Below are 27116 nucleotides of genomic sequence, written 5' to 3'. Positions count from 1 at the left end.
TATATATATATATATATATATCCCTTTCATGAAAAATTGTGACTTTTATGAAAAGTTGCGACAATTGTCACTTTATGAAAAGTTGTGACTTAGTTTAGTGTTTCTTTAAGGTATGGGATTTAGTATACAAGGTTTAGGGATAAAAGTTTAGGTCTGATTGTTTATGGTTTAAAGTATAGCATTTTTAATGGGTTTTAGGGGTATTAAAGTGTTTAAAGTTTAGAGTTTTTAGCGTTTAGGGTTTAGGGGGTTAGGTTTTTTAGGTTTTTAGTTTTTTAAGGTTTACTTTAGTGTGTGTTTTAGGTTTTTGGATTTTTTAGTATTTTTAAGGTTTTTTTAGGGTTTATGGTTTCTTGGCATTTCTTAGCATTTCTCTGGGCTTAGGGTTTAGATTGTAGGCCTTAAGGTTTAGGTTTTAGGTACTAAGCTTTAGGGTTTACTATTTAGAGTTTAGTGTTTAAGCCCTAAGATATATGGTTGGGTATAGTCCTTAAGGTTTAGGCCAACGGTTTAAGGTTTCATTAGAATTTAGGACTTTTCCCTTTTAAGGTTAAGGGTATAGAGTTTAGATCGTGCAGTTAAGTTATTTCCTTTTCTTTAGGAGTGAGAGAAGGTGGCTTGTTGCTTGGTTTATCTATTTATGTCCTGTGATTTGGCTCATCAATAGAAAAAGCCGAAAGTTCTCTTTGCCTTCAATATTTCTCTATGTTATTTCTTATTTATCTTAACATTTGATATCCGAGCCAGGTTGACAATTCCTTATTTCTAATTCATTATTATTTTCTTATTTTATGATATAAATCTTTTATTTCTTTTTTCCAAATAATTACTTTATATAATTTTCATTGAGATAAAATTTAATTTTCTCAATTTTTTTTATTTAATATAGAAAAACATTTTAGTCTAAATTTTTAAATAATATAAATTGCAAGACAATATAATATAATCTACAAATAGTGGACAAATATAAATAAAAGTGAAATGTAATTACATAAAAATTACATAAACACTTAGTTTTCAAAATTATTACGTTGCTCCCATAAGTGCCCGACTAATCCATTTCGACGTTCAACATGAGCATTTTAGTCCTCAATTTTCAAATTAAAATTTTCATCTTATCATTTTAATTTTATGTATTCTTTATAATTAAACTTAATAAAAATATCAAATAATATTATTGACGAAAATTAGAAAAAACTAAAATACTGTTAATTCGAGACTAAAATAGGATATATTAAATAATATATTTTTTAAAATATTATATTACTTTTAAGAAGACTTATAAAAATTCGATATTTAATTAATGACATTATATGTAAATTAATATGTCAATTAGAAAGAAATAGAAAAAATAATAAATTATTGAAAAAGTGAAATAGAGAGTGTGAATAATAGTTCTCCAAATTTGGAGAACTACTATTCAACTCTCTAAATTTGAAGAATACAGATGAAAATGGAGGTGGGTTGGAGTGTCAATTCTCTGTTTTACTCTCCAAATATAGAGAATAAAGAGTAAAATAGAGGTGAATAGGAGATGGTATTGTAGAAGCAAAACATGGCATCTGAATATTTTGTCCAGGCCATTATCCCACTATTCGATGGTCATTTTACAACCAATGAGCATGTTGATGGAGAATTTCCTTAGGTCCAAGAAGTTTTGGCCAATTGTCAGTATAGATGTGCAATAGCAAGCAAGTGGTATTACTTTTTCGGAAGCACAAAAAGTAGAGTATGATGGTATAAAATTGAAAGATCTCAAAGCAAAAAATTATCTTTTCCAAGCGATTGGTCGCTCAATATTGGAAACTATTCTTTCCAATAATACTGCCAAACAAATATGGGATTCAATGAAGAAGTATTAGGGATCAACAAAGGCAAAAATGGTACTATTGCAATCTCTTCGTGCTGGTTTTGAGACTCTACAAGTCAAGATGGGAGAATCAGTTTCAGAGTACTTTTCAGGGATGATGGCAATAGAAAATAAGTTGCGGATACATGGTGAAAAGCTGGAAGATCTCACTATTATTGAAAAGATAATTCGCTTCATGCCGTCGAAATTCAACTATGTTGTTTGTTCAATTGAGAAATCAAAAGAAACCAATGAACTTTCCATTGATGAATTACAAAGTTCACTATTGATTCATGGGCATAAAATGAATCGCCAAACCAGCAAGGAACAAAATCTTCAAGTCTCATCCAACTACAACTCTTCAAAAGGTGGTGCCACAGAATACAAAAGAGGGAGAGGAAACAATTTTTGAGGTGGGAGGCACTCACCCCAGAAAATTGAAGAAAAATATTCAAATTCTCAAGGAAGGAAAGAAGTTGTTTGAACAACTATAAGCTAAAGTCAATAGACAAGTCAAAGGTTGAATGCCACAAATTTTACAGGTATGGCCATTATAAATCGGAATGTAGAACTAACTTCAACAGAGACGGTGGAAGGCAGTCCAATTTTGTAGAATAGGAAGAAGATGAATCTTTAATAATGGCATATTAAGAGAAGGAACAAGTGATGACAAAGAAAATTCAGTAGAATATATGGTACTTAGAAATTGGTTGCAATAATCATGCATGTGGAAACAAGTTTGCTTTCTCCACATTAGATGAGTCATATCGAGATTTTGTGAAGTTTGAGAATGACTCAAAAGTTCAGTCATGGGAAAAGGAGAGTAAGCATTCGAACTAAAAGAGATATTGTTCAAATAATTTCAGATGTCCATTTTACTCTTGAGTTGAAGTCAAATCCATTGACTCTTGGTCAATTGCAAGAGAATGGATATGAAATTGTAATTAAAAATGGAATTTGTATGATTCAAGATGACAACATATGTAACAAGAGGAACAAAGGGACGGGAAACAAAAGAGCCCCTTAGTGCCTAGAACAGGATTGGGGGAAGGCCCTATGTGCAAGAAATTAAAGCAACATCGGCTTTACAAAGTTAGAATCGAATCTTTCTGTTGGCTTTTCCAATTCATTTGTAAATAATAATTGAAGGGTTTTAAGCAAGTACTGCAAGTTTTTGCGGGTGTAAACGAGTAAAGAGAAATCTTAGACTACGTACAATGACCCTTTGTGTTACATCCTTGTTATTGCATTCTTTTCATGTTTTAAGTGTTCCAATATCAACTCTAAGTCATTTATAACTTTCTAAGACTACCAGTTTGGTATCCTGGTCGTTCTTTCGGTTTTTGTACAAGTTTCTATGTTTTGGGAGTGTCACGACCCGAGTCTACACCTTGGATGTGGCCGACACTCAAAGACCATTGTTGGTCCCCCAGCGAACCCTCATCTTGACTGACTACAAGCGGAAGACTAAATTAAGCATGCAAAAACCTCAAGCAAAAAGAAATTCAAAAAACTTAAACACAAACTTTAAGTCTAAAGAAAACTCTATATAATAAAATATATACATCTCGCCATAAAAGGCAACTTTAGTCTTTGAAATATTTAACAAAATAAATGAAGACTTATAAAAATGTATTGTCTATCTATGAAGCCTCTAAAATGACAATGGTGGAAGTTGGGGAAAGACCCATGACCTCCTAACAGCCGAAAGTAAATATAATCCCCCGGAAGCAAGGAGACTCACTATAGCTAACTCAAACTCTCGAATGTATCAAAAAAGCTCATGTTGAAGATCATGAATATCTGTGTATGCAGGCCAAATGACTCATTACGTGGAATGTACGAGCATGTAGGGGGGATTCTAAAGCATAACATAAGTTTGATACTTGAATAAAAGGAAACATACTTACCTCTTTTCAACTAAACTCAAATCAAGAATAAGATACTCAACTCAAAGATTATATACTAAACTTCAAGATATGATAATCGACTCAACGAAGTACAAATTAACTCAAGATACTCAACTCTTGATACCCAACTTAACTCAGTTCAATATAAAGCAATTTGAAACAAGTTCAATATAAAGAAAAGCTGTTTAAAAACATGATGTTAACTCAAGATAATAATATCATAAAAACATATCATTCTCCCTCTCAAAGTCTACTTGTGCAATGCATGAATAAAGTCCCATACCCCCATTCATACTATGTAGAACCCCTTGAGGAACCATGTAAACAATACTGTGGGAGTTTCTCTAACCAACAACCACCACTATGAGCCTAAGTGGTGATACAACGTCTCGCCCACGCTGCCAGAACTATCCTCAACCTAGTGGATCCATTAGCTAACCTCACGTGATCATATAAAATTATGACCTATTTTTATCAATGATGGTTACATAGTTTACATGGAGAATTGAGTTAATATGAACCCTCATCCCCACATTGGTGTTCAATACTACTCCTAAAATATACTTTTGCTCATGCTTTTTAAAATAACCTCTTTCCTCTTGGTTGAGATAATTTGGTCTACCTTTTTTAGCTTTTAAAAGCCCTCTTGGAATCAATGCTCCCCTTCCTTGTTCAAAACTCTTTCGGGAAGTCTTAGTTCCCTCTTAACTCAAATGATAAAACATTTATAAACTCTTAGGGAATACTTAGTTCCCATATACTTCTTTGCAGAAAAGAACTTCAACTTTTCTCTTTCTCAACTGAGTGCTCAAGTCTTCAAAAGAAGTTTTAAAACAATTTGTAAAAAGACTTCTTAAAATAGGGTTCATGTAGAATTATAAATATGAACGAATCAATTCAAGGTTTTCAATAACCAAGCGTAAGACTCAATACTTGAATTCAGAAACTCCAGAACTCAAGGATTCAATGATACTACTCATCTCAAGAACGCTCGAATCGGAGGGTTCATGCAGAATTATGGGCATGAACTACTTAACTCAAAGACTTAAGCTCGACTCATAGGGTTCATGCGGAATTATGTGCATGAACTAATTAACTCAAGGAATTAATGCGTAACATGTAATAGTCCCATGATAAGGAATATAATCTCAAAAGTAATAAGGAACTCAATACTTAAGACTTTGGAATTTGGAGATACTACTCCTCTAAATGATACTCAATTTATGGAGTTCGTGCGAAAGTTATGGGCATGAACAGCTCGACTCGAAGGTATAAGTTACTAGATGGAACTTATGTATACAAATATTCTTATTCTCTTACTTATTTCCTCAAAACATAGTTCAAATCCTTGATGGATCTCAAAGAATTTACAATTTAAACATTAAGGCTTTCTTGAACTCTACTATTAACTCTCTCTTGAATGTGAATTATGAATTCAAGAGTTATGATTCATGATATGAAGGATCTAGGTCATATTGTAGGCTCATTAATACATTCTCCTCACTCAAATGTTCACTTTCTTGAGTCTTGAAACAAGTTACTAAAAGTTGTAAAAGACTCCTCAAAAGGACTCAAAGGGACTATCTCAAAATGTTCGGAAGAACTCTCAAAACTTAATCTCAACTTTACCTTGAATTTGAATTATTATTTCAAGGTTTTGATTCATCTTATCAATTATTTTGAAGTGTTTAGAAGTAGTTTAAAGTGTTTAGAATTAAAAGGAATGAATATATACTTTAAATGAGCTCAAACGGAGCGACCGGGGGCAAACTGGATAAGGCAGGTGACCTCGGGGCTATGGGTGGCGTGGGAGGCCAAACCTTGAAGTACAGATAAGAGTTTAGGGCGCTCTGGCAGGCGCGCCACGTCAGGCCCCAACCTAGAAAATTTATCGAGCTTTTTTGCTCGTTTTCTCACCCTAACTCGCCTAAAATCGAACTATTTCTTCCCCAATCACTTGGATTCGATTACTTAACTTAATAATACTCTAATCTACTGAAAACAACACTCAAATTACTCAATTTCATATCAATAATTCATCAAAAACCCAACAAAACAAGATTTATAATGAACCTCAAGAACACCTATCAAGAAGTCATCAAGAACTCTAATCTTTAAACTATATATAGTCATACACAAGTACCAATAATGGAGATCAGCGATATGAACATGGATAGCTTATTAATTATGACATTTACCTCTTGGCTCAGCAACTACCCAAGGAAGCAAAAGAACCTTCTAGAGGCAATTAACAATTTCTATAAATGTGTCTAAAGCAATTATAGTGACATTGAATCAAATGATTATTAATTAATGTTGGTAAAAAACTTAACATTATTTGTTAATGTGCATATCTATTGACGCTAACAGTTATTTTTGGCTCAGTGTTTGTCTATTAAGTACCCGTAAATCTACTTAAAGTCCTAGCATCCACCTCTAACTCCACACAAGTTTGAAGTCTCTATCTTCATTCAGATCCTTTTCAAAATCCCCCTATAACCACTTATTGAAGATAAGATTTTTTCAAGACTATGGTCGCAACTCTATTATTGTGTTTCAAAATTAGGAGAAATAAAGCTTCAATAAATAAAAATTACAAGGCAAAATCTACAACTAGAAATCCAACTTAGGTGGTCATTATGAAATGAAATTAAACTTTTTACGAAATTTTATTGGCCCAACATATATCATGGGGAATCTGGCTAACGCCCATATTTAAAAATTGGATTAGGGTTGATTTACCAATTGGTGGTTTGAGATATGTGTCATCACGACCTCAATTTTTTGGGTAGTAACAATAAGAAATGTGATGCCATGCATGGGCTAATAGAAACAACCCGATCCTATTACTAGTTTACATGTGGCCAACAAGAAAGAAACAAGCAACCTCTATTTTTATAAATCTCCTTGACGTTTAAACACCCTCCTTAATAATTTTCGAGTGAATTAAATACCACCTTGAGAGTATACTATCACTCTCACCCGTCACATCACAGTCATGTAAGCACTACATCATTAAATTTATTTATTTATTAGTCTATTCACTTTTTTTCTTGCACACTTATTAAAATTCATTACATAATCAATTAATCATATATTTATATAAAAGAGAACCCTAATCCTTCCTATGTGGCGCAACAACAAGCAATAATTTCCTTTAAAATTTATTTATTTTCAAATTTAGTCTTTCTCTTTCATGAAAAATGTGACTTTTATGAAAAGTTATGATTTTAATGAAGATTTGCGACTTTTATGAAAAATTGTGAAATTAATGAAAAGTTGTGACTTTTATCAAAAAATTTGTGACTTTTATGAAAAGTTGTGACTTTAACGAAGAGTTGCGACCTATCAAAAGTTGTGACTTTTGATAAATGTTATGAACTTTCTGAAGAGTTGCAACTTTTCCAAATAGTAGTAACCCTTCTGATAAGGCACAATAAATATTTATTTACACTAACCTTTGTTGTCTATAAATAGAGGAACTTCTTTTCATTTTATAACAACAAAATTATGATCCTCTTCTTCTAATTCCGCAAAATTAAATATTCGTATACTTTGCTCCTGTTGAGTGACTTGCTGAAGACACTTTCCGTATCAATAATTTGGTGAGTAAATATTGTTCTATCTTGAGAGGATGTAATTCTCTAAGCCTCATGTATTGGAGTGGAATTGTTTCTTAAGGGGGATATTGTGCGTCCAGTGGGCTCAATTTTTTCTTTTCTATTTTATTCTATTTTTTCGTATCCTGATATATTTTTTTACACTCATTAATTTATGCTTACGATATTAATTATTATTTTTATTACATTTTTAAACTCTGTTGTTTATTTATCGGCAATGTTATTGTCTCCAGTTATATTGAATATATACACATATAGTCATGTATTTATTGTGCATAAAACAATTATCGTACTCAGTTTCAAAAATTTACGTTTTGATATTTTGTATCATATTCGATAACATAAAAGTATTTATATAAGCTTACATATTATCTATCTTTACATAGATATGAAATTTCTCACTTATCAATTGAAGAAAAATACATTATGCAAGTTCAAAAGAAATAATTGCTTTCATGTTCAAGCGTAATTTCTTTTTTGAATATGTTAACAAATATTTGGATTTTCTCCTAAGAAATATATCACAATTATATAATCTATGCAATTTAAATATCTCTTTCTATTACGAAATGTCTTTGTGCATGCATTCTTATTTTCTTCTTTATTTTCCTTTTAATGTTGATTAAAGAACATCTGATTTATTATTTCGTGAATAATTCATTCACTTCTTGAGTTATTTGATAATGACAAATAATCAAAATTCATGTGGAATATTGCTATTATTTTTTTAAGAACCTATTTTTACATTACTTTGAACTAGGTAAATTACCCGTGTTTCGCACATTATTGAACGTATGAATATTAGTAAAAAAAAATTTGCAAGTTCAATGAAATTTTTAATTCTGACTGCGCGAAGCGCGGGCAAATTACCTAGTTTATTATAAAATTGCATTTTCTTAAATCAAAATTCAAAATGTTGAGCCATTTTCATTAATTTTAAACAGTTTTAACAAGTGAACCCACTTTTTAAATAGCTTCTCTTCTATGCAAATATATTTCTTAACTAAAAAAAATATTTTTTAAAATCAAAGATTAAAATGTTGAACCCATTTTGATGAATTTAAATATTTTTAACAAGTCGATTCCACTGCTGAAACTTCTCATCTTCTACGCCTCTTCCTTTCTTATTTGTTCATTTTAACCATTGCCGATCTTCGTTGGAAAAAATTCCATCCATTTTCAATCTTTAACAGTTGTTTGACTCGTACAAATCACCTTTTTTTGAAATAAAAATAACATATTAATTTTTTTTTCTTAGAATTCTCTCCCACCCCACCCCACTCCACTCCCACAAATCTGCCATAGAGAGAATGAATCTTTTGAAAGTAGTTTTTTCTTGACAGAATGGATCACTCAAATAACAAAGTTTATGTTGAAATCGAAGTCAAAAATATAATGTTAGTGTTGGATTTTGTGTATAACTAAAAAGATGATGGAATGGAAGTAGGGTGCAGAGTGGGTGATAAAGATGAAGAAAGAAATGTCTAATATGGGTGAAGAAAGGTACGAGAATGCTTCAATGGAGAAAAAATATTTGGGAAAGACAACAAGATAAACAGAGAAAAATTAAAGTATTTTTATTAATAAATGGGGCCCGCAGTTTATTTGTTATCTCTAACTCAGAAATTTCACATATTATTAAAAACTTTAGTTTATAAAGAAAATATTCAAAATAATATTTATACACTAACCAATAAAAGAATGGCATGTGTATAATTTTATAATTCAGTTTTTTCATTTTTAACTTCTCACTCGTTCTAAAGAGAGTGGATTCACTCTCACTGCCACATCACCCCTTAAGGGTAGTTAATTCACTTAAAAATTATTAATGGGGTATTTAAACTTCGTATAGCTAAGTGCTAAAAAAAGTTTTGTTGCCAAGTTAGGGTTTTTTTTTTATGTATTTTCTCTAGATTATAACACAAAGCATGGGCTTATTACACACATGGGTTTTGTTTTTGCAATACAAATCATAGTGATCAGTATGATGATTATTTTATCAACAAAAGTAGCAATAACATTGGCTAATACTCCAACCAAATCCCAAATGACAAGCTCCATGAATAGCTCCTTCCCATTTGATGCATTGGTTGTCACAATCCTCAGTAACAACACAAGGCCCTTTCCATGTTGCACTTGGTGTTTCACAACCTATTGCTTCTGCCATTTTCATCTCTTGAGTGTAAAAGAAAGCAACAAACCAAAAGTTAACATTATTCTGTTTTTTTATTGACTAGAAATAATTACTAACACCATAAAAGAATCACGAATTAACTACGAACTTCATAGTTAATTTAATTTTAAATCCCTCGTACCTAGCCGAATGTTGGAATAATAAATCGTTCCAGTTATTTACTTGAGAGTTCATCTGACATTAATTTCAGCATTATTCGAATTTTCAGAGTCAATTTTTTAAATTTTTATTGTGAACTTGGACATGAAATCACTAAATTTTTAAAAATAAAAATTTATATATTTAAAATAATGTAAACATAATTATAAGTCATAATCACTGACTAGTCAGAATATTTAAAAGTCATCCATATAAATCACGGTCAAAGAAAAGTATATTTTACTTTTAGAAGTTAAATGATGCCACGTAAATTAAAATAGAAGAGTATGCCTTTTGAATTTGAGATAGTGCTAGGGTTTGTAGTATTTTAAATACTCACTAGTTGATGCGATGAGGAAGAAGAAGAAGATAGCAAAAAAGGCAGCATAGTGAACTTTAGACTTAGCCATATTTCTGAATTTTTTTTTTAAATTTTGTGAGGATTTAACTTTACATTTTATAGAGGGAGGGAGGGAGTCGATTATAACTAAAACAAGAAAAAAAAAAGTTTTGTGAAAAATACAAAGAGAAGAATCAACTTTGGAATCCTATGCCTTTGAGAATGGTGAAGAAAATTGTTCTTTTTCATCATATATTTGTTCGTATTATATGGTGTTTTTCTATTTTTATATTTAGTTAAAAATAATTTATTTAAATTAAGAATTATAGTCCTAGTTTTAGTATTTTATTATATATAAGTTTTTTTTTTATATCTAAGCATGTACACATGTGATCTTTTATATTTTTCCCAAGATGCAACCCATCTTTAGTTTTAGGTATGCATTTATAAATTTAATTTTTGTTTAAAATCTTATTTCACTTTTGGGTAGATTTTACTTGAGAAAAAAATGAAAACCAAAAAAGTAGTCGCTTTAATATCCTAGTAGTAGTTTTATTGTTGTTTTTCTTTTTCCTAAAAGAAACCAAAAAATTTTTAAAATCATACCCGATAACATGTTTTTTTTTCTTTTTCGATAACATGTTTTTAGGTGATTGTAGACATTGAAATTAACTCTTATTTGATTAATGATATATCTTTCTTTCCTATTACTTGTATAAATTCTATTAAATATAAAATTTTACTCATACGTTGATGCTATTTCTATAAAATTAAAAAGAAAAAAATTATTAAAAGACTTATGATGAGGATGAAGAAATTATATATTTGAAACATGTGAAAAGATAATATATTAGCAACTTGTTATTGTTGTTGACTAACAAATCTTTATAATATTCGGTTAAAATTTTATAATCACAAATATTCATTTATAAAAGAAATATAAAATTATGTGATTCATAAATATGACATTTTAAAATATTTTTATATCTTGTTTATTAACTATAATTGATAATTTGATAATATTATATAAATTTTATCAGTTTTTACAGTTTATGGAGTTTTTATTTTTATAAAAAAAATATACAACTTTAAATTTTAAATTACTTACTTAAATAAAATTTCAACTTTATATTATAATTTAATTTTACATCATAATTTCATACTGTCTGTCCAATGACATATCGTGTTTGACTTGGTTGGGGACATTTTTAATTATTCAAAAAACTATCGTGCTCTTCAATTGTTCCAAACTCATTTATCTAAACCTTGCTTATAACAAACTAACCGGTTTGATCCCAAATTCTTTCGCGGATATATGACTCATCTAAAGTATCTAGGCTTTTTTGAGGTGGGGTGGGGCGGGGGGGGGGGTGAATTAATGTTTTTAGATATTAAAAAACTAGAGATAATGCACAAGTATCTCTTTAACATATGCCTGAAATCTTAGACACACGCTTATATTATACTAAGGCCCTATTATTACCCTGAACTTATTTTATTAATAATTTTCTACCCTTTTCGGCCTACGTGGCACTATCTTGTGGGTCCAACGCTGGTTGACTTTTTTTTCAAGCTAGTACTACGTAGGCCGAAAAGGGGTAAAAATTACTTATAAAATAAGTTCAAGGGTAATAGAACCTTAGTGTAGTATAAGTGTGTATCTGGGATTTCGGACATAGGTTGAGGGGATACTTGTGCATTTTCCCAAAAATCTACACGAGAAGTACTATAAATTGCAACCTTTTTGCATATTCATATGATGTAAAAATACACCGTTAAATATTAGTCAAAATTTTTATAGTTTGCCTCTAAAAAGGAAAAATATGACAATAAAAAGTGGAAGGAGGTACTAACTTCTAATAGAGTTGTCAATATGGGCTAGCCCACTCCATCCGGGCTAACCCGTATAGGCTTTGACATTTTTGACATTTTACGGGTCAGGCCGGGCTAGCCCATTTTGGGTGTGGGCCAGAAAATGGTCGGCCCAGCCTACAAGTACGTGGGCTACAGGTTTGCCGGGCCAGCCCACTTTTTAAAAAATTATTTTTTTTTATAATTATTAAATTAAATTATAAATTATAATTTAAAAATATTATCATAAATATCGATAAAACAATATTACATTATGTTATGCCTCATTTGTTTGCACTTAATGGGGTTTGAATCTTAATCATTCAGAGTTGCCTCATTAAGTATGTTTGTTCTTAAGAACTGGATCTTAATTATTCAGATTCAATTCATTAAGTTCGTTTGTTTTATTTTCTTCTAATCCTCTTAATGGATCTGGATATATCTGAATAAATTAGATCTGTAACATACCCTTAACACTATTCAGACTAAAAAATAAGACTCATATCTTAATTCAACTAAATCACAACAACTCATAAAAGTTGTTTTCTTATATAATTAATATTAATTACATGCTTGCCATTATAATTTCCTTTATTCATATTAACTTAATATACATCTTTTACTTTCTAAATTAATCAATATATTTGAATTGATTAGCACTCCCATGATATAATATTTAGCACGATTTCAAAAAATAAGAAAATATTAGTTATTTGATCGATAACAATAATAAATTTCTATAATAAAATAAAATAAAATATTTTCCTAAACTATATATTTACTAATCTATGTAAACTATTTTAAATTGCATTAAATTAGATTCTCAAAGTATTTGAGTGCAAAAAGTAGTCATAGTAATGATGTAACTTGATGTTGAGTTCTTAAAAGATAAATCACATTACCTTGTTACGGTAAAATGTTCAAAATATTATTTTATATGAAAAAAACTATTATACTAACAAGGTTTTTATAATATTTTATTGATATAACGTTTAATTTCATATGTGCATTCAGATATTGAAAACAAACTGTCCCAATAATTTAGTGTTCAGATTCAGATGCAATATTTAATATTCAGATGTTTATTCAGATTTACACATCTAGATCTTAATGCACATCTTAATATTTAAATGTATATTCAAATTCAGACGTCTTAATCTTAATGGAAACAAATGAGACCTTGTCACTACTTGTTAATCAAATTCACAAATAAAATTATCTTTATAATAATTAGGGAAAATGCACCAGTACCCCTAGACTATGACCGAAATCCCAAAGACACACCTTACTAAGATAGTATTACCCTTCTGAACTTATTTTTTTTTTTATAATTTGGTGTACCTCTTTGGCTTACGTGGCATCCAAATATCTCTGACGCGCCTCAATTGCGTCGAGTCACATAGAGTGCCACATAAGACAAAAGGTGTATAAAATTACAAAAAAAAATAAAAATTCAGGGGCGATAGGACCTTAGTTTAGTTAAGGTGTGTTTCTGGAATTTTGGCCATAGTCTAGGGGGTACTTGTGCATTTTCCTTAATATTTATTAAGTTTTTTTTAAACTAAAAGTATAAATATATAATAGAAATATTAACCTAATTATGTTGATTTTGGACTCTCTTTATTTTTAAATTTTAATATTATTTTATATTTTAGAATTAATTTTTATCGGCCTACGGGCCGGCCCTACCAATATTTCTCAAGCCCCCAAATGAGCAGGCTTATTCAGGCCGGGCTAAAAAGTCCTTTTCTTAAACGGACTCCAAAAATCTTAGCCCAGCCCTATTAAATTCCGGGTCAGGCTAGGCCGGCTCAACGGGCCTAGACCATATTGACGGCTCTAACTTTGCAGGCGTCCTATTGCCCCCTTATTTTTACTTAGAATGAGTTTATTACTCCATTATGAACCTACATGACATGTAGAATGTAGTTCACTCTCCCGAGTGAACTTGGCCAAAAGTAAAAAAAATAAATTATTTTCGTATTTTTTTAATTAGAAATATTATTTTCTTTTATTATTATTATTTTTTTGTGCTTTCTCTTAATTCTTTCTTTTCCATAATCTTCTTTACTCAAAACTTTCTTTATCTTCTTCAACTTAGATTGACTCATTACATCGCCCCATTTTGTCATTGTTTTCCCTAAATTCTTGCTTTTCTTTGTTCACTTTTCTTCTTTTATCCCCTGATTTTTGAAAAATAAAATAAAATTTGGAACTTTGTTCTTAGAAAATTCATGTTTCTCTTTATAGAAAATGTTAATTGATAATGAAGTCTTTTAGCCGGTAAATTTAGAAATTTCGATCTATTGGTATTATTCGGTTAGAGCTGAAGTGATTTGGTTGTATATATTTATTTACTTATAATTTTTCATTGTTGTTTAATGGTTGAAAAAAGACACTGAAAATACTAAAAGGAAAGAATGAAGAGCAGCGACGACAATGAAGGTTTCGCCAAAGATTGCCGGTGATGGTGGCTGCTCTACAGCATAAGGTTGGAGTAATGAACCGAAGAAGAAAGAGGAAAAATGGAAACAAAGTTAATTATTAATAAAAAATAAAAATAAAAATAAATATTAAAAATTAAATAATTTTATTACGTGGCAGAAATAATTGGTGCGTGACTATACTTCTTTTTTTGCAATTGAGTTTGAATAAGAAGTGGGATATTTATAACATTTCTTAATTGTTTGAGGGGTATTAAGACTCCCGTAAAATTTAGGTTTTTTCTTAAAAAACAGATCTTAGTTTAATGGGGTAATTATGTATTTTCTCTTATAAAAATATCACTACAGCAAAACCAATTTTTAGCAGCAATAAATATGCATATTACTTCCTCTGTTCATAATTATTTGACAGGTATATTAAAAATAGATGTCCAAGATTAATCGTCAATTCAAATAATCAAGAAACAATTAGTTACTTTTTATTTCAAATTTGCCCTTAATGATAGTCATGAGTTCAATTTAAAAGTTGGGTAGACTTGATATTCTTGATATAGTAGGATTATATTAGTCAAATTACACTTTGTATTAAATTTTACTTGAGGGGTGTGCATGACCTTAACATGACACATAATTGCGGACGGAGGAAGTAATAAATAGTGCAAAAATATTTACGAGCATTAGTTAATTGCTATTAGATTTAATATCACTATAAACTTTAGAAACATTTAAAAAAAATACTAATTATCATTTAAAACACATTTTTAGCGATAATTAATTTATTGTCTTTTATTAATTTGAGTTAAAAATTATTTTTGATTTAGTGCGTCGGACATTTACTCTTAGTGGTACTCTTTTAATTTCTTCATCTCTCAAGTCAACTTAGTTTTTATTCAATTGCTTTTTGAATGGTTCTAAACGATTATTGTCCTGGTCTCAACTTTTTTTATGATTTCATCTTGAGTACTACTCTATTACAAAGGAAAAACTGAATAACTAATATAAGAAGGAAAAAATACGATATTAAAAAAAAATATTGTGATAGAAGAATAACTCATTTGAGTCTCAAAATATGAACGAGATCAAGTAAATCACCATAGACGGACTCATTGTTCGTCACAAAAAAAACAAAAAAAAAATTCAAAAACCTAACAAAAAATAAGTGTAGTTGGCAGTTAGAGCACAAAACAAAAGCCAAAAGGATAAAATTTCTGGGCAAATAACATTAATTACACAACCATCAACCTTCATCTATATACCTACTATATCCCAATACTGGCCATCTAACATATATGTAAGACGAATTTAAAAGCTACTACTTTGATTCTCTGTTACGTATATATATACGAAGAAATAAAACTCATTTTCGAGAAGATCGATCACTATTATATTATAACAATGGAGTCCATAATTAGACGGAGAAAATCGAGTCTGAAACCAATTGAAACTAAGGATGAAGCAATTGATGCATCTGAAGAAGAGCCATTGAGTCCGTCATCAAGGCTATTTCACGAACCCAACTTCAACGTGCACGTTCTAGCTATTTTGGGCATGAAAACTAGAATCGACACTGAGCAAGGCCCCAGAGACCATTTGGCTAATACTTTGCTTAAGCATCCTCGTTTCTCCAGCCTGCAGGTATCGGTATATTCTACGTATCTTTAGTTTAAGATCATAAGATTCAGAGGTTTGTTTTGTTTTCTTAAACTCAGTACCAAGTCAAAATCAGACAAGCATATAAAAACATATTGTTAACTAAAAAAAGGAGAATTGCCATGAAGTATAAAACACGCATATTCAAAAGTTTTCTTTTACTTTCTTAACGTGATGGATCATTTACTTTTAGGTTGTTGATGAGGAAAAAGGCGGAGAAATGAGATGGGTACGGACGGAGGTGGACATAGATCAGCACATTATTGTACCACAAATTGATGAACAAAACCTGAAAGAATCACCAGACAAATTTGTGGAGAATTATATTCATAACCTAAGCAAAACGACTCTTGACAAATCGAAACCTATGTGGGATCTCCATCTTCTTAACATCAAAACATCCGATGCTGAGGCTGTTGCCATTTTGCGAATCCACCATTCACTTGGAGATGGCACCTCTCTTATTTCCCTTCTCTTGGCGTGTACTCGCCAAACTGCTGATCCAGCTAAAGTTCCAACTATTCCTCGAACTAAAAAAAGGCTTATAGATCCTTCAGAGCATTCAACTAAGGGATTGCATCGATATGTTACAAAAACTTGGTTCTTTATGAAATTGTTTTGGTACACCATAGTGGATGTATTGATGTTTATGGCTACAACTATGTTCTTGAAGGACAGCACTACACCGATTAAGGGTAGACCTGGTTCTGAGTCTAATCCTAGGCGAGTTGTTTACAGGACAGTAAGTCTTGATGATATTAAAGTGGTGAAAAATGCATTGAATATGGTAAGTCCATACAAATTAATTCTATATTGTAGCAACACCCTTCTCTTAAATTTTTAAATGTAACGCGTTTTTTTGATGGTGTTGTCGTACTTTGTCATTTCTTGCACAGACAGTAACGGATGTCGCTTTGGGAGTAACACAAGCTGGTTTGTCTATGTATCTTAATAGGAGATATGGTAAGTTTCTACCTCATGTATTAGGACTTACTAAACTTAATTGATCGAAAATCATAACCAAGAAATCTTTAATGCAAAATTTTACAGGGGAGGGCAAGAAAGACAGGGGAAAAACAGAGAAAAACAATACTCTTCCGAAAAACATTAGACTTAGATCAACTATACTTATGAACCTAAGACCGGCTGTCGGAATTCAGGTGATGGAATTCATTCAAATTTTAATCAGCACTGAAGATTTCTTAGATTTTATACTAAAAAAAGTTAATTAATTAACAAGTAGGCTTTAGCTGATATGATGGAAAAAGACACTGAGGCAAAATGGGGGAATTGGATTGGTTTTGTTCTTTTTCCCTTCAAAATTGCATTGCGAGATGATCCATTAGATTATATCAGAGAAGCCAAGGCAACTATTGATCGAAAGAAGAATTCACTCGAAGCTTTCTATACATTTTCCATTTCAGAATTAGCGCTCAAGTTTTTTGGGATTAAGGTAACTAATGTTCGTTCTTAATTCTTGATCCTACGCGTGAGATCTCTTCATTGTAACATTTGACTATCTTTTCAGACATCAAGTTTGATATCGCACAGAACTATCACGAATACAACAATGTGTTTTTCCTGTTTGCCTGGTCCTCAAGAAGAAATTTGCTTCTACGGCCACCCTTTGGCTTACATTGCACCCGGTTCTTATGGACAACCTCATGTAAGCGTGCTCTACTCGTACTAGTTTCAAGTTTTTTGCTCTAAGCTAGCTTTTGGGGTTTGTGTTAGGCGTAAGACCTAATTATATAGATCTTAATAGTTTACACGCAAATGTAAATTTCAGGCATTGATGATTAATTGTCAAAGCTATGTAAACAAGATGACTCTTGTTCTATCAGTAGATGAAAGCGTGATTCCGGATCCACATCAATTGTTGGACGATCTTGTACTATCTCTAAAGCTAATCAAAGATGCTGTGGTAGAAAGAGGTCTTTGCCATGAGTAGAAAGTGTTGTTTGACATCATATATACAACATAATGTTTAGATTGCACTTCTAGTTTTAATGGTTCAAGTGTAATTGTTCTTTGTTCTTATATGGAAGTATCTTGTTGACAATAATATACACAAGTAATGTTACTCTACAATTTCATGATAATCACCTATAATACGTTTAAGGCATAATACATAAATATGATGTTTAATTTGTACTCATTTCACATTTATGTCCTCAAACTTTAGGTGCGCATAAGTGGATACTAAAACTTGTATAAAATTTAAACAAATAGATACACACATATTATACATATGACTTGAAGATAACACGATTCCTGACTTCTCTTTAGTATGATGATAACCCTTCCTTGCCATATGTTTTCAATATTTCCTTAAGACTCATCAAATTTTGAATTTTGTAGCTAATTTAAAATCTATTTTTGTGAGAGATGCACTTTAGACTCACTGCAATATCACAAAAACTGTTCGATATGTTTGAGCAAGTTGCTAGCAGCTTTCTTAATCAGATGCTCATGACAAGAAAAAAAAACAATGAGCTTCTTGATTGATTCTTGATTGATTTGGTCAATATGTTTCAAATATTGGATGATTATATTTAAAGCACTGGACTCAAGTCAATTAATTATTTACTCTCTTTATACTATACAATAGGGAGTTGAGAGTTAAGCAAGCAGGACATCATCATCGTGTCTGTTTCGTTATAGGAGTAAATTGGTCATTTTGTATGTTTTGTTTCTTTAACGTTTTGTACATTATAGGTGTAAATCAATAATTTTAACTTTTTACAAAGTGTGATTGGCTATAAGAATGTGGGTGCCACATGAGCCTTTTCCATTTCATACATTACATGAATGGTTTAAAATCCCATTGAATAGGCAACTCCCAAACCTTAAAAACTAAAATTATAATAATAATAATAAATAATAACACATAAAAATGAAAGAAATAAACACAACATCCTCAATATTCCAATACAACAAATATCTATACTAATCAATATGTGCATGAGATTTTCTTTGCACTCAACATGTTATTTATATATTATTTTTATTATATTTTAGTTGATTCATATTTGCTAGATATTTTTTTTAAAAAATATTTATGAGAGATTCATTTTATTTGACTAACTTAATGAATTATATTTTAAAAATTTTAAATTTAACGATCGATTATTGATATGATGAGGTGGGTATCCATGAAAATATATTATTTCAAATCTGTCATAAATACACAGAATGTAAGAGTTGGGAGCCTAAAGGGTACAAAATATTAAGAAAAATTCCAAAACGGTATATAAAATTTTATATTAACCAAAACGGTAAAATCGCTGCACCAACAGCGACTTACCCCACCGGAAAAAGCAAAATCTGAATTTTTTTTTATAGAAAACAAATTTTTTTTTACTAAGGCAGCGATTTTAGCGATTTAATTTTTTTTTTAAAAAAAAAGCAAAAAAAAAATTTTTTTAAAAAAAAATTAAGGAAATCGCTGCAGGGGCAGCGATTTCAATTTTTTTTTAAAAAAATATTAAATCGCTGCTGGGGCAGCGATTTAAAAAATTATTTTTTTTGAAATCGCTGCCCCTGCAGCAATTTCCTTAATTTTTTAAAATTTTTTTTTTTTTGTATGAAATCGCTTTCCCAGCAACGATTTCTTTATTTTTAAAAAAAATTTTTTTTTTTGAAGAAATCGCTGCCTAGGCAGCGATTTTATTTTTTATTTTAAAAAAAAAACAGATTTTGCAAAATCGCTGCAGAGGCAGCGATTTTGTTTTTTTCGGGGTAAGTCGCTGTTGGTGCAGCGATTTTACCGTTTTGGTTAATATAAAATTTTATATACCGTTTTGGAATTTTTATTAATATTTTGTACCCTTTAGGCTCCGGACTCCAGAATGTAAGTATGTGTAAATATAATATTAAAGTTGGACAAATTTGTGGCAAAGGAGATGCTAAATCAAAATTCTTCGATGTTCGTCTGAAAGATAAAATTATAGCCAAATCGAATCTATTATTATATAAATATATTAAAAGGGAACTTTAAACAATTATTTTTTTATGTTCTCGTGTCTCATTGTTGTTTCACTATTGAAATCATCAAGGTATTACTCATTATAAATTTGTATATCTAGTAATCGGGTATCGATATCTACTTTTAAGAACTTTTTGATATGTAACCAAAATCTAATATGACAAAGAAAAGCAATTCAGTTATTTTTTTAATTATCAGTCAATTTTAGAAAAATGAGAAACTGATTCGATTGGACGCTCCTCTTGCCTTTTTTGTTGCGTGCTCTATTACTGCTTTCTCAGGTGCATGATACTTATCCAAACAAATCTAATTCAGGCGAAGTGAAAAGAAAGTTGCTAACACTGTGTAGATAATTATTAACATCTATAAGTCTATAAACTTGTAGAGACTGATTGAAATTTTGGACAAAATCAGACACAAATTGCTAGTAGCCTAAATTCGAGATTTGCTTCAATATGATAATAAATTCAAGACTTCGCAAGAAATGGGAAGAATTAAACAATTATGTGCTATCTGAATTCAGAACCTATGGTTATTTGAGACAATTTCTTTCACACTTTTATCCCTAATTGGCTGAAATGGGTGACAAATGGGCGCATGAGTTTTCCTATAGAATGCTGAAAAATTTATATTAAGTCATTTGCGTGACTATTTGAGTTGGAATCATTTACTCTACTGTGCAAACGATTTCTTTTTTTCACTAAGTGTGCACGCCTCAGTTCATCTTTGATCAACTCCCCTATGCTCATCCAGAATACCAAATCTAAACTCATTTACTGATATTTTATTATTAATTCCATTTATCTTAGTAAAAGATTTAGATGAAGATCTAAAAAGAAAAATTGTTAGGATAGTTACCTTACAAAATAAAAAAGAAGAAGAAAGATATAATATTATAAATTATAATTTCTTTGACACCTCTGATTATTATTTTTCAGAATAATGAGTTTAAAAGAAATTTCTGAATTACTAAAAGATCTCATAGAAAGTAATAAACAATTATCATTACGGTTAAAAATGATAGAAATAGAGATAAAATATATTAGAGAAAATACTCCAGGGAGAATAACAAATCTAATAGAAAAAACAGAAAAAATTGACGAAAAAGTATGTCAAAAATATTAAAGAATTATTAAATAAAAAATCAGCAAGTGGAAACACTTATCAGAAAGGAAGCATGGATGAAATTTTAATCCAAAGATTCCTTGAAAAACAAAAAGAAAAAGATTTATATTTAGAAAATGTAAATGATTTAGAAACAAATCATAAAGATAATTCTGTAGTAGAAATTAATTCAAAATCAATTGAAGAAAATAAAAATGAATGAATTAGATGAGCTAGTTTATTCTTTAGAAGATCTAAGCCTTTCAGAAAAAATAAATGTTTTCATGAATAAAGGGGAGACAGGAGGACCCCAAGGAAGATTCGAAGCGTCAACTTCTATGAAAGAAGAATGACAAGAGCCAGAAGATAAAATTTTTGCAAATAAAGCGAAAAAGAATAACGATTTTACAAAAAACTATCATAATAATGATAAATCAAGATTTATGCCTAATAGACTCCCAACAGGAGATATAGGTGTTCAATTTCTAGATCTTGAATGTAAAAGAGATCCAGAAAATAGCCTAGACCTTTGGTCTCAAAACATGCTCCTATACTTCCTGTTAGGAAAAGGAAATTACACAGATGAAGAAAAATATATCATTATGATAAACACTTTTATGGGAAAAGTAAATGACTGGTTTTCAGGATTAACTGAAGATGCAGAAAATATAATCAAAAATGATACCTTAGAAGGATTAAAGAATTCTTTACAAGAAGGTATAACTAATCTTAAGCAATATATTGCAAATGAATTCTTTGGAGGACAAGGAAATATAAAAGAAAATAAGGAAATGATAAAAAATATTGCTAAAGAAAAACTAGAAAAATTACAAATTTGTAAAATGAGTTATATTCAAGAATATACTTGTGAATTCGAAGAATATTATTATAAAATATTCTATAGCAGTAAGGAAATGATGCCTTATTTAGAAAAATACTATAAAAAATTACCAGGCTTCTGGGCTAAATATTTTAGAGAAGAATACGAAAAGGAAAATAAAAAAGGAGATACTCTTGGACAGAGAATAAATTTCCTAAGAAATAGATTAGGTCAACTTTTTATGTCCCATAACATGCAAAGAAAAGCTAAAAGAATTAATACACAAATATATTGCAAGGATACCAATGCATCTACCCAATGGAGATGTGATGATAGACCATACAAAAGGAAAAAACAACTCAAAAAGGGGTTAATAAAAAGAAAACATTTCTCTAAACAGAAATATATACCGAAGAAAAAATACTATAAAAAGAAAAGAGAATTTTCAAAAACAAAGGATAAATGCAAATGCTATAATTGTGGAGAAGAGGGCAATAAAAGTTACGAATGTAACAAGAAAAGAGTAAAAATCTCAAAAATAGATAGAATAGAAATTGATTCGGATCTAGAATCGATAAAATCTATAGAAAGTGAAGATTTCTTTGAAGAAATTTATGAAGAATGTTCAACCAGTTCAGAAGAATCTGATTAAATGAATAAAGAAATACAAGAAAGGGAAAATTCTGTACAGATTTTAGAAACAGAAGAAGATCATCAGGGTTATGCCTTAAAAGCAACCTTTGATGGAGAAACTTTTAAGAAAATCGAAGGATTAAAATTAAATCTTAAAGTAGAGGATAATCTACTAAGCAGAATGCAAAGAATGTTTGCAAGAGATAAAATTTCTTATCATGAATATCAAGAAATAGAAAAAGTAATAGAAATTACCCAAACAACAGGAAATCATAAACTAAACCTATTAACAAAATCAATGATAGATCAAATTCTAAGGAAAATTCCTGAAAGGAAAAGAAAGAAAATGAATTATGTTCATCTAGCTGGTATTCAAATATTAGTTAAATCAACTTTTAAAGAAGGAATAAATTGTCCAATAGTGATAAATTTATCAGATGAAAGATTCATAAATGCAAGAGAAGGAAATCTTGGTAGAGTTGAAGGAAATCTAGTATATACAAAACTTCTATATTATCCAAAATATTGTATATCACTCAAAGATGCCGATTTTAATGATGCTTTGAGTCTACATTTTCAGATCAAAAGAAATGATCTATTTAAACCAGGTAACCATATAATGAGTATATATTACCAAGCATTATACACAGTTACAAATTCAAATTATGGAAAGGTGTATAAAAATAAAGGACTGATCGACATAGATCAAGAATGTGCAGGAATTGCAAGAATAGTTGAAGCAGAAATTCAACAAGCTAAAATTCCAGATGAATATGAAATTAGATTTGGAAAAACACAAGAAATAGGAAGTACTAGTAATCCTAGGCTTTCAATAGAATATGGAAGAAACTCTATTAGAAAAAGTATATCTAATAGATATTCTTTAAAAAATGAAACTTCAAACATAATGAAGATAAAAGGAAGAATATTCAATGGAATAGAATGGAAAAATCAAGAAATCTTGAAACAAACAGGAGCAACTGCAAATCACATAAAAGGAATTCTAATAGATGGAATACCGATCTATAAAGGAGAATATTATATCTACAAAACCTTTGAAGGAAATAATTTTAGTTGTAAAAATATGGTAGATTTACCTATACAACTAGATACAATAAGAATAACAGTTCCATGTTATATCATCAATCACGAAAGTAATCAAGAACTTTTAGGAAATTTATTCCTAACCAAATTAGAAGATTATAACATTGGAAGAGATGGAATAGAAATGATATATAAAAGCGAAACTTGTTTTTTACCAAAAATATAAATGCCAAAGGAAACAATTTTCAAAGTATCGGTTTTTATAGAAATAACTTTCTATGATACCAAATTAACAACTTGTTGTCAAATAGATAACGGATCTGAAGCAAGTCTAGCAAAATCTTTTTTAATAAAAGATTGGGACTTAAATAAAAATAATATCTCTATGATAGGAATCACAGGAGATAAAGAAAAACTTTCAAAATCTAAAGAAAAGGTAGAAATAATTTTAGGATCAAAAATTGTTTCTATAAATAAATTATTTGCTTATGATAAACTGGAAACAAATTTATTATTAGGAAATGATTTTATACAACAATTTCAAAATTATCAACAAACTTTGTATATGATAAATCTAAAAACTCCTTGTGGACATTACATTAAGATTCCAAGAATACAAAATTCATATAATCTTGAAAAAGATAATGGAAATTTTAAAAGAAAATACTTAGAAAATCTAAGAAAAATAACTTGCAAATGTCTTAATCTAGAATGAATTAAAGAAAATTTACAGAAATCATATGGTGAAAATCCATTAGAAAAATGGGAACAAATTCATGAAAGAGCAATTTTAACTCTAAAAGATCCAGTATAATCATTAGAGTAAGACCCATGTTATACAATGAAGAAGATAAATTGGAATTTAAAATCCAAATTAAAGAATTACTCAATCTAAAACTCATAAGAATGAGTAAAAGTCCACATATTAGCCCAACATTTATGGTAAGAAATAATGCTGAAATCAAAAGAGGAAAAGCTCGCATGGTAATAAACTATAAAGAGCTAAATAAAAATTGTTTATTTGACGGATATTTTATACCAAATAAAAATAATCTAATTAACCTTGCAAAAGGAAAAAGATATTTTTCAAAATTTGACTGTAAAAGTGGATTTTGGCAAATTAAATTGGAAGAAAAATTAGTTCAGTTAACTGCTTTTAGTACTCCAAATGGACATTATGAATGGTTAGTAATGCCTTTTGGGTTGAAAAATGCACCACAAATTTTTCAAAGAGAAATGGACAAAGTATTTTCGGAAAAGAATTATTTAATAGTCTATATAGATGACATATTAATATGTTCAAAAACATATGAAGACCATTTAAAACATTTGAAAGAATTTTCAGAAATATGTTTAAAAAATGGAATCATTTTGAGTCAGAAAAAAGATGATATAAATAATAATGAAATAGAATTCTTAGGAATGATTATTTCAAAAAATGGAATTGAACTCCAATCGCATATTGCTAAAAAAAGTATAGAATTCCCTGATAAGCTAACGACAAAGCAAGAAATTCAAAGATTTCTAGGATGCTTAAATTATGCAGGAGAATTTATTCAAGATTTAGCAAAAAAGAAAAATATGCTTCAAAAACTAATAAGAAAAACCAATAGACTTGGATGGACTGAAGAACACTCAAAGTGTATTAAAAGTCTAAAAGAAGAATGCGCAAAGTTACCAAAACTTAGATTACCAGAAGATAATGATAATCTAATTTTACAAACTGATGTATCTGATTATCATTGGGGAGCAATTTTGCAAACAGATTTAAATGAAATTTGCAGGTACACAAGTGGTACGTTTAACGATGCAGAAACAAGATATTCTACAAATGAAAAAGAATTACTGGCAATTGTTAGAGGAATTAGAAAATTTTCTGCATTTCTTTTACCAAAACAAGTTGTCATTAGAACTGATAACACTCAAGTTGCAGGTCTGATACATAATAAGCTACCTTCTGAACCTCAATACAGAAGACTGCATAGATGGCAAGTACTATTATCATTTTATACATTTTCGATAGAATATATAAAAGGAAATGATAATTTTCTTGCAGATTTTATATCAAGAAACGTCCAATATGGACAATCAGACGAAAATCCTGGTAAACAGGATATACGAAAAACTGAAGACAGTGGATGAATCCATTGATGAAAAAGGACAAAAGCTATTCAAAATAAGAGATGAACTTTCAAAATTATCTGAACAATCTAGGATGTTACAATCCGAATTAAATCAGCTCAGTATTACTCAGGCTGAAAATATAAGAGAATTTTTGATTCTATGTGAACATTTGGACTCACGTCCATTACAGAATTAAATACTGAAAAGGGAATATTAATCCCAACAAAGTGGCAGGAGATGTCCCACTAGCACCTAGTGCCAAAAACATCTCGATGGTAAGCACGGATATGCCGATTTCATCATCAAAAGATGAGAAAGAAAGCCGAGCAAATGAAGCAACATGCTCATCCTCAGCCAAGACTGAAAAAATTATATCTGGGAAACCAGAGAGTAAAACTAACCCAGTTTTATCTGGAACAAAAGTGTTTTCTTCTTTTCAGGTAGGAAAGCAACATCTGGAGGAAGAAGAGTATCTGGCCTTTACTAGATACGTCTATAATCTCCCTGAAGAAAGTGGAGAAACTTATGGTGTTTTAGGAACAACAAGTTTGTTTCCTAGAATATCGATATTTCCTAATGGAATACCGAGTTTTACAGCTCAATTATTTGAATTCGGATATTTAGATCGGGTATACACAAAACTAGATTTAAAAGAAATATCCCATTTACCGTCAAGATTGTTCGAGGCAATCAGAAACTTTAGTCAAGGCAATGGAGTATTCTACAACATATCAATGGAATGCCAGGATTTGCAATCTTATTATCCAACACTCAACTATATCTCAGTTGAAAAAATTAAAGAATTCAATGTTAAGGCCACAGGAGTTGATAAAAAGATTCCCCACCTTAATAAAAAATGGATTCAGACTAGAAGAGCGTTAGGGATAAAAGCTCTATACGCAATTCTAAACAGATTTTACAAAGAAGACTATAAAGTGATCGATCAAGATAGTGATTGGGTCTTGATTACCAAAGGAAAATCAAAGTCCGAGGAACTTAGAGAAAGAATATTGGACATTGAACTTCACAGGTTGGGAGCCACAGAAGAAACATGGAAACTAGCATGCAAAATGTTAGACCATAATCATGATTGATGAAGACAAAGAAGAAGACGTTAGCACTTACGTCAAAAAGAAGAAGATGACATAATCACATATGTCAGAAAAGCATAGAGAAAAGAGAATTCCTCTTTTATAAAAGAAAGGTCAAATCAGGTCGGCCAATAAAGAAAAAAAAAACAATGGAGAGTCCATTATCAAGAAAGAATCTTTTATCCAAAAGGACTAAAAGATAATTATGTGATATTTCAAGGAAGACCTTGAAATAAATTTCTTTTGTAATAAGTCCCTCCTTACATCTATAAAAGGGGAAGAATTTCATACTTAAAGGGACACGAGATTTGTCTGA

General features: G+C 30.0%; 2 protein-coding genes across 2 annotated transcripts; both read left to right on the top strand.

The window, feature by feature from the left end:
- The first annotated feature begins 1880 nt into the window (after positions 1-1880).
- On the top strand, positions 1881-2261 carry LOC107017310. Its single transcript, XM_015217572.1, has one exon. It carries the CDS (start codon positions 1881-1883, stop codon positions 2259-2261), a length of 381 nt encoding a protein of 126 aa, XP_015073058.1.
- A 13468-nt stretch (positions 2262-15729) lies between these two features.
- LOC107030174 (O-acyltransferase WSD1-like) lies at positions 15730-17947 on the top strand. Its single transcript, XM_015231550.2, has 7 exons — positions 15730-15981; positions 16190-16783; positions 16893-16959; positions 17047-17156; positions 17240-17449; positions 17525-17662; positions 17786-17947. Exons 1-7 carry the CDS (start codon positions 15742-15744, stop codon positions 17945-17947), a joined length of 1521 nt encoding a protein of 506 aa, XP_015087036.1. The 5' UTR covers positions 15730-15741.
- Positions 17948-27116: the final 9169 nt, after the last annotated feature.

Source organism: Solanum pennellii, chromosome 1 (assembly GCF_001406875.1).
Source record: "Solanum pennellii chromosome 1, SPENNV200".
Taxonomy (NCBI): domain Eukaryota; kingdom Viridiplantae; phylum Streptophyta; class Magnoliopsida; order Solanales; family Solanaceae; genus Solanum; species Solanum pennellii.
The sequence above is the reverse complement of the archived record's forward strand: the minus strand, read 5'-3'. Positions and strand labels throughout refer to the sequence as shown.